General features: G+C 37.9%; 1 protein-coding gene across 1 annotated transcript in view; it reads right to left on the bottom strand.

Moving 5' to 3' along the window:
- Positions 1–12607, bottom strand: part of LOC109377797 (guanylate-binding protein 4-like) — a gene marked incomplete at its 3' end in the record, with an annotated part of 30821 nt that overhangs the window by 7166 nt on the left and 11048 nt on the right. The window contains exons 3-7 of the mRNA XM_019634259.1: positions 9333–9460; positions 7394–7503; positions 7001–7197; positions 5205–5450; positions 4017–4297 (exon numbers count right to left, since the gene is read on the bottom strand). Coding sequence (XP_019489804.1) covers positions 4017–4297; positions 5205–5450; positions 7001–7197; positions 7394–7503; positions 9333–9460 — 962 coding nt within the window. The remainder of the gene's footprint in view (positions 1–4016; positions 4298–5204; positions 5451–7000; positions 7198–7393; positions 7504–9332; positions 9461–12607) is intronic.

The following is a 12607-nucleotide window of genomic DNA, read 5'->3' as shown; positions in this document are numbered from 1 at the left end:
AAATGAAGAATAAAAATCATATGATCATATGAACAAATGAAGAAAAAGCATTTGACAAAATTTAACATCATTTTGATAAAAACTCTCAGCAAAGTGGGGATAGAGGGTACATACCTCAACATAATAAAGGGCGTATATAAAATACCCACATCTAACATCATACTCTATGGTTAAAAGATGAAAGCTTTTATTAGTTTAAGTTCAAGAACAAGATAACAATGTCCACTTTCACCACTTTTATACAACATAGCATTAGAAGTCCTAGCCATTGCAATCAGACAAGAAGAAGAAATAAAATGTATCCAAGTTGGAAAGGAAGAAATAAAAATGTCATTAATTGCAGATGACATGATATTATATAGATAGAGCCCTAAACATTCCACTAAAAAACTATTAGGACTTATAAATGAATTCAGTAAAGCAGCAAATTAATATTCAGAAATGGGTTGCACATTCATACACCAATAGTGACTTATGAGAAAGAGTAATTAACAAAACAATCACATTTACAATTGCATAAAAAAAACCAACCTAAGGATAAATTTAAATAAGCAGTTAAAAGACCTGTACTTGGAAATTTATAAGACATTGAAGAAAGAAATTGAAAAAGATAGAAATAAATAGAAACATATAGCTTGCTCATGGACAGGGAGAATTAACATCATTAAAATGTCTATATTACCCAAAACAATCTGTAGATTCAATGCAATCCTTATCAAAATACCAATGGCATCTTTAACAGAAGTAGAATAAATAACCCTAAAATGTATATGGAACCACAAAAGACCCCAAATACCCACAGCAATTTGAGATAAAAGAACAAAGTTAGAAGTATCATATTACCTGATTTGAAATTATACATCAAGGTTTAGTAATTAAAACAGCATGGTACTGACATAAAAACAGACACAAAGTCAATGGAACAGAATAGAGAGCCCAGAAATAAATCCACACCTATATGATCAACTAATCTATCACAAAGGACTCAAGAATATTCAATGGGATAAAGACATCTCTTCAATAAATGATGTTGGGAAAACTGGACAAATATATGCAAAAAATAAAGCTAGCCATTTTCTTATACCATATACAAGAATAAACTCATAATGGATTAAAGACAAATGTAAGACCTGAAACCATAAAACTCCTAGAAAAAAACATAAGCAGTAAAATTTTTGACATCATTGTTAGTAATACTTTTTTGGATATGTCTCCTTGGGCAAGGAAAACAAAAGAAAACATAAGGAAATGAGACTACATTCCACTAAAATGTTTTTGCACAGTAATGAAACCATCAACAAAATGAAAAGAAAACCAACAAAATGGAAGAAGATATTTGCTAATGATACATCTGGTACAGTGTCAATATTCAAAATATGTAAGGAACTCATACAACTTAACACACACACACACACACACACACACACACACACACACACACACACACCAGAGAGAGAGAGAGAGAGAGAGAGAGAGAGAGAGAGAGAGAGAGAGAGAACCCAGTTTAAAAATCTTCATAGACATTTCTAGCAAGAGGACAGATGGCCAACAGATATATAAAAAGATGCTCAACCTCACTAATCATGAGAGAAATGAAAATAAAAACCACAATAAGGTAGCACCTCAAATCTGTCAGAACAGCTATCATCAATAAATCAACAGACAACAAGTGTTGTCAAGGGTTTGGAGAGAAGGGAACCCTCAGGCACTATAATTAGGATGTTAAATTGGTGCAACCACTATGGAAAACAGTATGGAAGTTCCTTAAAAAATTAAAACTAGAACTACTAAAACTAGTTCTACCAAAAAAACAGCTACCCATCGCTTCTTGGCCTTTTGGCTGAGATCAAGTGTAAAAATACAGCTACCCAGCAATTCCACTGTTGGGTACTTAATTAAAGAAATCCAAAACACTAATTCCAAAAGATATATGCACTCCTAAGTTTTTACAGCATTATTTACAATTGACTAGAATGGAAGCAACCTAAGTGTCTATCGATAGACAATTGGTAAAGAATATACAAAATGAAATCTTGCCATTTTCGACAATATGGGCAGACTTAGAGGATACTATGCCAAATGAAGCAACCTAAGTGTCTATCGATAGACAATTGGTAAAGAATATACAAAATGAAATCTTGCCATTTTCGACAATATGGGCAGACTTAGAGGATATTATGCTAAATAAAATTAGTCAGAGAAAGACAAATATCATATGATTTCACTTATATGTGGAATCTAAAAAACAAAATAAATGTAAAAACAAAAGAGAAACAAACTCATAGACATAGAGAACAAATTGATGTTTGCCAGATAGGAGGGGTTTGGGGAGATGGGTGAAAAAGGTGAAGGGATAAAGTAGTACAAATTGCCAGTTATAGAAGTAGTCATGGGGATATAAAGTACAGCATAGGGAATATCATCAATAATATTACAATAACTTTGTGTGGTGTCAGATGGATACTAGGCTTACTGGGGTGATGACTTTGTAAGTTATATAAATGTCTGATCACTCTGTTGTACACCTGAAACTCATCTAATACTGTATGTCAACTGTAACTGAAAAAATTTAAAAAAATAAAAGAAGCAGTCTCATGGCATCAGGATCGATGGAGAGTTGGAACGATCAGATATCATGAGGAAAGTCCCTTATTTGCTTCTGCTCAGTATCAACATCTGTGAAATGATGGGGCTGGTACACATGAACTCCATAGTGCCTTTTTTGTCCAATTGAGTCAACACAATTGGCATATAACATTATAGTTTCACGTATCCAACATAATGAATCAATATTTGTATACACTGTGAAATGATCACCACAATAAGTTGAGTCAACAGCTCTCATCTTATGTAGTTACAATTATTTTTCTCTTTTGATGAGAAGTTGTAAGATTTACTCTCTTAGCAACTTTCAAATATGCAATCCAGTATTATGCATGGCTCCTTTATCAGTAATAAGATTAACAGTGATCCATTTATCAATTATGAGCAATGGAAAGTTCAATATGACTGGAAGTAGACTGTCCTCTGAAAACTTGGGTTGTTATGAAACTAAACATATATCTATGTATCTATATATCTCTATATATCTATATATCTCTATATTCTATATATCTCTATATATCTATAGCTATATCTATCTATCTATCTACCTATCTATCTATCTGGCAAATCAATTGCCCTTTCATGAGTTAAGCTGGCCTCTGAATAGAGTTTTAAACCTGTCATGAATTCTTTTAATGAAGGTTTGTGCAAAAATATAAGGACAAAATTTATTTGTTGTACTTCTACATTTCGACGCACTTGGTTTTCTTCTACATGAACTGAGAGATTTTTGTAACCTGTAGGATAGTCAAAAATAGGCTCAAAGACAAGCTTTCAGTGAAGATGCCTATGATAAGTAGAATTATGATGTCTTCTAAGAGTTCTCTTCTCTGGTGTCCACTCTGTATATAATCCTTGGGCTTGCGGATCTGATGAATATTAATCCTATGATTAGATTATGTTATACAGCGCTGGTTGGCTTTAAGATGGAAATTACCTGGTGGACATTACATAACTACTTGAGCCCTTTAAACAGTTTTCTTCAGTTGTTGACAGAGAAGGTAGTCAGAGAGATTAGAAACAATACAAGGATGTGATGCACCATTGCTAGCTTAAAGATGGAGAGGAGTTTCCCAGAACCTCCATTTGATAATATAAACTCATTTGAACCTTGTTTTCTGCTGAGCAAGGTACGCATATCTTATGCTGGACTCTGACCTGAAGAAATGTGATCTAATAAATGTGTGTTGTCTTAAGCTGCTAAGCACATGGTCATTTGTTTTGCAATAATTGAAAATAAAGAACCATTCTTTTAGAAAAAGTAACAATATAGCCTATATAGAGCCTTGTCACTCACAAGAATCTAAACTCCTACAATGAGAAACACATGAACTATGGGATTAAAGGGGGGTAGTCTAGGCATCATTCTAAAAGGACAGGAATCAGGAAAGATATATGCTAAGATAAAGTACCAAAAGCTTTTTCTGGAACTCCCTCTTGTCATCCTTGAAGGAGTTCTCCATGAAGATTTCAATGGCTTCCCTCTCACAGGCTGCGTGCAGGTCCAGCAGCTCCTGGAGCGTGTCTGTGGGGAGCCTCACTCGCTGGTCCATCTGCTCACTGTAGTGGTCAGCTGCCTTCTGCACGGCCGCTGAGTTCTCAAGCTGGGCCAGAGTTGTCACTGCGTTCTCCAAACAAGGTACTGCTCCACTATTGATGGCTTTCACATAGGTCACCACCAGAGTCCCCAGCCCTGAATGACACACGGTATTTAGGAAATGGACAGGAGGTTCTCATTCATTGTTTTAGAGATTTAGAGATTAGCATTCTAAAAATCATCATAATTTTATTGCAGTGAAGTTTTGCTTTTTCTCTTACTTTTTTTCCTCCTAATCTTCTTCTTGGGCCTCACCTGTCTCCTTCTCCTTGCTCTTCCATGAATCCACTTCCTTATAATAACATCCTATTCTCTGTCTCTTTTATGGTTCATGAATTCATCCATTACAATATTAAATTAATAATCTCAACCAATATGTGAAGGAATTCCTAGAACACTTTTCACATTGATATAAATCATAAAAGTTTGTTTTACACATAATTAGAGTATATGAATTGTGGGCACTGTTCCAAATGAAAACGCAGGAGTCCTTGTAAAAAAATAAATCAAGAATTTTGGGACAGTGACATAAATAGTAAACCAAGCAAGGATCCATCTCAGCACAGGGCACTTTGTGTCCCCCCAGGTCGCATGTCCATGAATCCAGCCTGGTACATAGGATTATATATAAATTTGTTTCTCAAACTCTAATGAGCTCTCAGATGCTATTTATTTTCTATCTGGTGTAAATTCACAAAATATTTTGTGTATCCTCACCAAGAAATGCTTATCCCACTGAACGTCTCATCCATATTCAGATTTGTATCTTTAACAGCAGCTCGTGCCTATGCATAAGTGTATTAGTTCATGAGATATAGTAAGTTCAATAATCCCTCATATAGGGAAACACATGAAGAAACATGCATGTCTATGTGTGGCATGAACATCTCCTTTTCCACATCACATAGAGAAGAAAACAATTACTGACAAACCCAGAGAGTAATTACAGCTTCATCACACACGCTGAACCACAGAGAGACATGCTATCACAAAGGAGACTCACTTTTTCCAGTGACAATGATTCCTTCTCTTAGGGTCTTGGTTTTTGCATTTTTGAAGATATATGAACAGAAATTTTTGGACTGTTCCTGGAAACTCTTTTCCAGTTGGTCCTCTGATGCTTCATCAATATGAAGTAATTGATTTTTGTTATGTGTAGGCTGGTCAAAGACAAAGCACTTCCGTTTGGGGAAGAATTTCCAGATACATACCCTGGCCATGTTGCAATTTTGGGTTTGGGGACTCTTGCCTTCAGGAGTGAAAAAAGAGAAATCATTGATAAAACAGTCTTCAAGCAAAGGAGCTGAAACCTTCACTTTCAGAGATGTTTGTGCAACTGTAACTCTGGTGTCCGTAAATCTTTTATTAATTATGCAAATCTAATTTACTTTTTATAATCTACCCAAGACTTAGAAAATCCTTTCTTCTTTCTTTCCTTCTTTCTTTTCCTCTTTCTTTCTTTCTTTCTTTCTTTCTTTCTTTCTTTCTTTCTTTCTTTCTTTCTTTCTTTCTTTCTTTCTTTCTTTCTTTCTCTCTCTNCTCTCTCTCTCTCTCTCTCTCTCTTTCTTTCTTTTTCTTATAGAGCCAACCGTGAAGGAAGTACTTCGGGGGAAGAAGGGGAGGCATCCATTACAAGTGATGAAATGCCTGACTGTTCCTTAGCCCTTGCATGGAATGCACCAGGTCAACTATTTATTAGATATTTGTTTAATGATAGATTAATCAAAAAAATTTTCAGAAATACATTTTTCAATACAGTCCCTATGTCAGAAATGAAATGTGGGCTCTAAAGCAAAGTAAGGCTAGGAATAAAAATATGTATAATATTTTGGAGAAAAACCCCATGTGTAAGATCAATGATATTCAGGACAGTAAAAAAAAAAAAAAGCTTTATAACACCAAAGCCCCCCTGTAAAATTAGAAAACTTATAAATATATTCAGAGATTCCTTTAGCAGACACCACCAAACAGTAAGGCTCACAGAAATGTAAATTGGAGACCTCACCAGTTTTCTGTAGCAGATTATATTAGATTTTACAATGTCATGCAAAGGGATTCTGGCATGTATCTGCTGTTCAATAAATATTTTGGAAAAAAATGAATAAATGACTAAATAAACAATATGGATATTGCTTCTAGGTACCACCATTATCCTCTCTCTTACATGCCATCCTAGTAATGAATTTATTACATTAAGATGACAACATATTATATGTATGAAGAAGTGTTGTTATGAGAAACAAAATGAAGGATTTGATAGTGTTACTACAGAGATATGCCAATGATTTTTTTTTTGGAATCATATAGTATATAAATATCCTTTATGTGAAGCATATAGCTCTATGCAGGTTAGTGAAATAGACAGCACAAAATATATTTCAAAATTAGGTTATTTGATATCTTTGTGATTCTGTGTTACTGTTTTCCAAACTGATGATATTTTTCTCTAAATAGAATTGAAGGAGCTCTGAACACAATAGGTAACACAAGTATTTGAGCCTGAGGAAGTTTAAAAATTAGCTGGTATCCTCAAACTTTTTTTAATGGTGTCAATTTCTCCAAAATCATTTGGCCCAATATTGGATTCTAAATTCCTTCAGTGAGGTTCAACTGTAGTCACTGGAGTTATTCCATTAATAATGACTAAAACCATATCCACCTGTCACATATCAATCACCACCAGCATGGGCCTCAATCCAATCTCAAATGAAGATTGATGTCAAGCACTGAGTGACAGGTCTCAGTTGATCAATCCCACCTCCTACTGAAACTTCCACCACCCAGGCTGTGCTCTGATACCTGGAATCAATTTCAAGGCATTCTCCAGGTACTCATCTTCAGTGATGGGGCGTCCGTCTAACTCCAGCTCCAGCATGAAATCCCGTACAGCCCAAACAAAGTCTGGAAAGAAACTCACAAATTCAGCTGAGTCATCTACTTCACCGGAGCTGGGAGAGGAGTTTGTCCTGATTAGGTTGGCTAGTTCAGTCACATAGCTGGGATCTCAGCTAAGGAATGAGAATACTCCACACCCAAATTTCCAGATCTTACCCAGAAACAAGATATATAAACATTCCTGTTAGCCCTGTGACCCATTCTTTTCAATGGTGAGAACTGAGTCATGGAAAAAAAGAAACCGTTACATTCCCATAGACTCAATGTCTGAGGGTGATTTAGTTCCTGAAAGGATACTGCAGCTGTTCCAAGGCCTGGTTGTTGATGGTCCCCATGCTGTTGTAGACTAGCATGCTGCTCAGAAGCACCGCCAGTGCAAAGATCCACGAGTCATTGTTAGAGTCACCCTAAAAAAAATGCATTACAGCAGTCATCTACGTTAGGCATTATTTAGGCATCTACTCTTCTCACTCATTCAGTTGTTCATTCACTATGTCAGCTGTACTGTAGCTGAATGGTAAGGCAAATAACATAAATTGTGAAGACAGCATTAAATTCAAACCTTATTTTAATATTAACATTGACACCTCTAAGTGCCTGAGTTTCTTTCCCTATTAACAGAGTGAACAACACTGTAAATATGTGCCAAATATTTAATACAGTGCCTAGAACATGGAAGTGTGTAATAAGTGTGCAATGATTCTTTTGCAAATTTTCATCATCTTGGGCTTATTGGGGACAGAAATGTTATTCAGTTAAATTCACCAACTACTCATTGTGCAGCTATGAAATGCCAGACTGCATTTGCTTGTGTGAATATAAAGTTCCATATGATAATCTTTTTTCTTCAAAGATGAGTTTCCTGAGGGACACATAAATATGGCAACATGTAAATGCATCCAAGGTGATAAACTCTGCCAGGAGTGGAACCAAATATTATAATGTAAAAGACAAAAGGGGAATGCAAAAAAACAGAAATGTACTCTGTGAATTAAGAACAAGAAGTGATTACATCTGAATGAGATAAAATTCCATCAAGTGGAACATAGCTGGGCTTTAACAGACTGATCAAATGTGGAATTGTGAAGATAAGGGGACCATGCAGGTGGAAAGGCCAACAGACCAATCAGAATTGTCAGAAAGTGTTGTCATACAAAGGTATTGCAGGTTATTGTATTTGACTGAAGTAGTGGTTATGTGTGTGGTGGGAATAGACGAAAGGGCTGAAAATGAGATTCAGGGCAAGTCATTGAATGACTTTGTAACGTTATTAGATACTACTCAAATACAATCTAAGTGGTAATGGCAGCACATAGTACTGCTGCTAATAGTTTACATTTGGTATGTTTGGGTTCCTTGAACAGTGCAGTTAGATATAAAGAAGAAGGTTTATACAAATTAAAATTTATTAGGAATCAGTAGACCACCTTGGGTTTGCATCAAGTGATTATGGAACACATTAAACCAAGAATTTTTAAATTCAGATTATCTAAATTCATGTCCCTACTCTTGGCAGTAATAGAAGTCAAAGACCCATTGTTGCTACTTTCACTTTAGACTCAGACTAGTATAAATAAGGAGTAAAGGTTGCAACTAACATTATAAAGACAAAATACCTAAAATTATCCCATTTACAATGCTTTTGGTGCATCTAGCTCATGTTTTATAGAAGTCAGTGAGGAACTCATCTTCAAAGTGCAGAGATGGACTAAAACCTTAATGAATGTTCTTGCAGTAGCTAAAGTTTTTATGCAGATTATTTAAGTAGATTATTTCACTGAAACCTTATTTTCATGGGTCTTACTTCCAATTCTATCAACCTCACACGCCTTAACTAGTAAAATTTACTGATCCCATGGTTATAGCTTTTCTAGGATGTTTTCCCTAACCTGAACGATTGTGTTAGGTTCTCACTTTCTGTATCCATACTGATAACACTGAGTATTTCTTATCGCCCCAACAGTGTCTGGGTCTTTACCTCATTCACTGGAATGTCTGTAGCACTTAACAAAAAGTGCTAGAATTTAGCTGCCCAATAAATATTAGTTAACTTGCATCTTTCATCCAAGTGTTAAAAATAACCAAAATATTGAGTTTACCAAGAAAGGAACAGAATTTAACCTCATTATTACTAACTGGATTTGTAGTTCACAGAAAAGTAGCATGAAAGTTGAATTGAGGTTGCAAATTAAAATGTAAGTGGAGTATCAAGAGCAAAGAAAATTCCCTTCCTTACCTTTTCCACATCGCCCAAGCCCTCGGTGTCCAGAAGGACCAGGATGTGATTCGGCTTGGAGGGGTGGGGCATACACCACATCCAGATGCCCTTTGTTTTAGACTGCACCGTGGAGCCCAGAGGGAAACCTACAAAGGAAGAGGAGAAAGCAATATACCATAACAGCAGATAGTGCAGACTGCTCTTGGGTTACATTGGTTAAACTTGTTGAAATGTGAGTGCCTGGCTGGGAGGAAGGTTGCTTCCATTTCGACAAGGACAGTCAATCCAAACTTTATACATATTATCGACTTTCTCAAGAAATACTTTGTGTCCTCTTTTCATCTCATACCATCAATGACCCAAGCTATGTCACATGACAGAGTTAATATAAACTCTATTAACCTTTGTGTTTTTATCCAACCCTGAAGAGCTCCCTTGTCCTCCAGGTTCTGATGGAGTTCAACCAAAGCAAGGCACCAGCAGAAGAATGAAAATCAGGCATGTGTTCCTGTAGCTTCCCTTCTGGTGAGCCACACAATCCCAGTATTTCTGTTCCTCCACCTTGTGTCAGTTCCTTTCATGTAGCTCCCTCCAATGTCTCTGGTCTTTGCCACATGATGGTATCCACTCCTTGCTAGCCTCTTCAGGCTATAGGAGTTATAATGGCTACCTAGCCATTGCTATTGCCACTCTCTAGGTGCTTGCCCATCTCTCACTGGTTTCCGTTGCCCTGCATATGTCTTTGTAAATAGTCCCTCCATTAGAAACTCTTTAGTTACCTCTTGAGCGGGACACATGTGTGCTGCCGGGACCTGGACTGCCCAAGAGCTTTTGTTGGATTCCACCCTCCCCTATTTCCCCATATTTTCCTGATTTGTTTTCTCCTCTTCATGCAAATGATGAGTTCTTCATTCTTTGCCTCAAGTGAAGATATGATGGAAGAGAAAGCAGAAAAGATCTGTGAGATGTACTTGCCCCTCTTTCCAGGAGCTTAAGTTAAAGAAGGGATAGAGGATGTGATGTATATGCCTAAGAACATGAGGGTGACACATCTTGTCCAACAGTCCAAGATTTTGATTATCTGCCATATGCCAATGCTTCCTTTAATGGAGAATAAAAAATGGACATGATGAAATACATAGGGAAGGTTGGGTCAGCATGGCTCAGGCCATTCAATATCCACACACAGTGTGACCTCCACAGAGAGAATATAAATCCTGAGATGGTCTGCACACCTCTACATCATGATAGCATTTGATTGCATGCTGATTAGTACAGAGTAATCTGAGCTTCCAGTTCCCCAGAGAGAAAAGATAGTTATAATTGGAGGTCATTACACTTGGTTATGAGAGGAAACAAAGACACAAAGCAGGTCATCAGCAAGGAAAATACAGGTGACCTGGTCATGCTCTTGGATCTTGACAAGGTGTAAATGTCTTTTTGTTCTTTCTGTGATATAAGTGGGGTGGTAGAGTCACAATTCAAGCATGTTAAAACTTTTTGAGAGCCGGCCGAGTGGCGCGATGGTTGGGAACTGGCTTGGGATGCCAGAGGGCCCCGGTTCAGATCCCACATATGAGGGCCAGTGACACTGCCCTCCACAGCTAAGATGCTGAACAACAGCTCAACCTGGAGCTGGGCTGCCGTGAGTCGCCGGCGATGGCGTAGGCTGCAGCCCCTGTGGCAGTGGGTTGCCATGGGCTACCGTATGTAGTCAGCAGCCAGCGTGAGCGGCCAGCAGCCGCAGTGAGCAGCCGTCCAGAGGCCAGTGGCTGATCTGCCTCACCCGGGAAGAGCGCAATGATGGTGCCAACTTGGGCCAGTGAAGCAACGTCCTCCACAACTAGACTGAAGAACAAAACGACAGCAGCTTGTCTGTTCCCCTTCCCCCAATTCCCCAGCACTGTTCCCATCCCCCAATTCCCCAATAAAAATCTTTAAAAAAAACCATTTTGATGTTAGGGACTTCCTCAGCAATGAAAATCACCTCATCATCCCCAGTTGTTCTCTGAGTAGATTAAAAGTGACATTGTTAAAACTCTTTGACTGATTTCTTTCTCTTAGGGTTCTCAAATCTTTAAACCCTCACAAAATGGCCTATTAATTCATTTAGGCTAAGCAAAGAAAAGTGCCCTCCCCTGATTGACGGTCAAGAAATTCTCTGCAAGAAAACCAAGACGAAATGTTTTGTTAGAAGCCAATGGGAGATTGGGAAGCAAAAAGAAGAAAGGGTGAAAGAAGGGGAAAGGAGAGGGAGAGAGAAGGAGAGAGAGAAAGAAAGAGACACAGTGAGAAAGAGATAATGAGAGGTATTTCTAGGGATTTTTAGAGTTCAATGGACCAAGGTTTAACCCCTAATGGTGCTGAGCTGTTGAGCCACTGAGGAAGACATCTAAAAAAAAATATGGGGGCCGGTCGAGTGGCCTGTTGGTAAGAACTGGCTTGGTTCACCAGAGGACCCCGGTTCAGATCCCACATGTGAGGGCCAGTGACATTGACCTCTGCAGCTAAGATGGTGAACAGCAGCTCGATCTGAGGCTGGGCTGCCATGGGTTGCCGGCGACGGCATAGGCTACGGCCCCCTGCTGCAGTGGGCTTCCATAAGCTACCGTGTGTAGCAGCAGCCAGCGTGAGCAGCCAGTAGCTGCCGTGAGTGGCCGTCCAGAAGCCGGCAACCGATCTGCCTCGCCCGGGAAGAGAGCAATGATGGTGCCAGCTTGGGCCAGTGAAGCGATGTCTTCCACAACTAGACTGAAGGACAAAACAACAGCAACTTGTCTGTTTCCCCTTCCCCAATTCCTAGGTGCTGTTCCCCTTCCCCAATTCCCCAATAAAATCTTGAAGAAAAAAAATGGTATGTAATCTTCATAGACAGAAATGCCTAACAGGACATAGGCAGATTGTTCTAAAAATCAGTAGGAACCTAGAGGGGCAAACTAATAGAAAACAAAACAAAACAAAACAAAAATTTCATGAAATACTAAATGTGATAACAAATCAATATGTGAAAATGTGCTCAAACTTATATGTAATGAGGAAAATAACACGCAACTCTACAGTTAACCAGATCAGCAAAAGTTAAAGTCTTGTACTAAATTTTTATTAGGATTTGGAGAATTCATGTTAACTGTCACTAAGCACATAAATTGCATGTAAAGTTTGATATTACCTAGAAAGGCTAATGATGTATGTACCCTGTGACTGAGCAATTCCATTTCTATGTATGTCGCATAAGGGAAGTTTGTGTACTTGTACATGTCCACCAAGATATAAATACAAGAATATTTATGACA

This window comes from Hipposideros armiger, unplaced genomic scaffold (genome assembly GCF_001890085.2).
Source record: "Hipposideros armiger isolate ML-2016 unplaced genomic scaffold, ASM189008v1 scaffold_1560, whole genome shotgun sequence".
NCBI lineage: Eukaryota > Metazoa > Chordata > Mammalia > Chiroptera > Hipposideridae > Hipposideros > Hipposideros armiger.
This window is presented reverse-complemented; position numbering and strand designations above follow the sequence as displayed.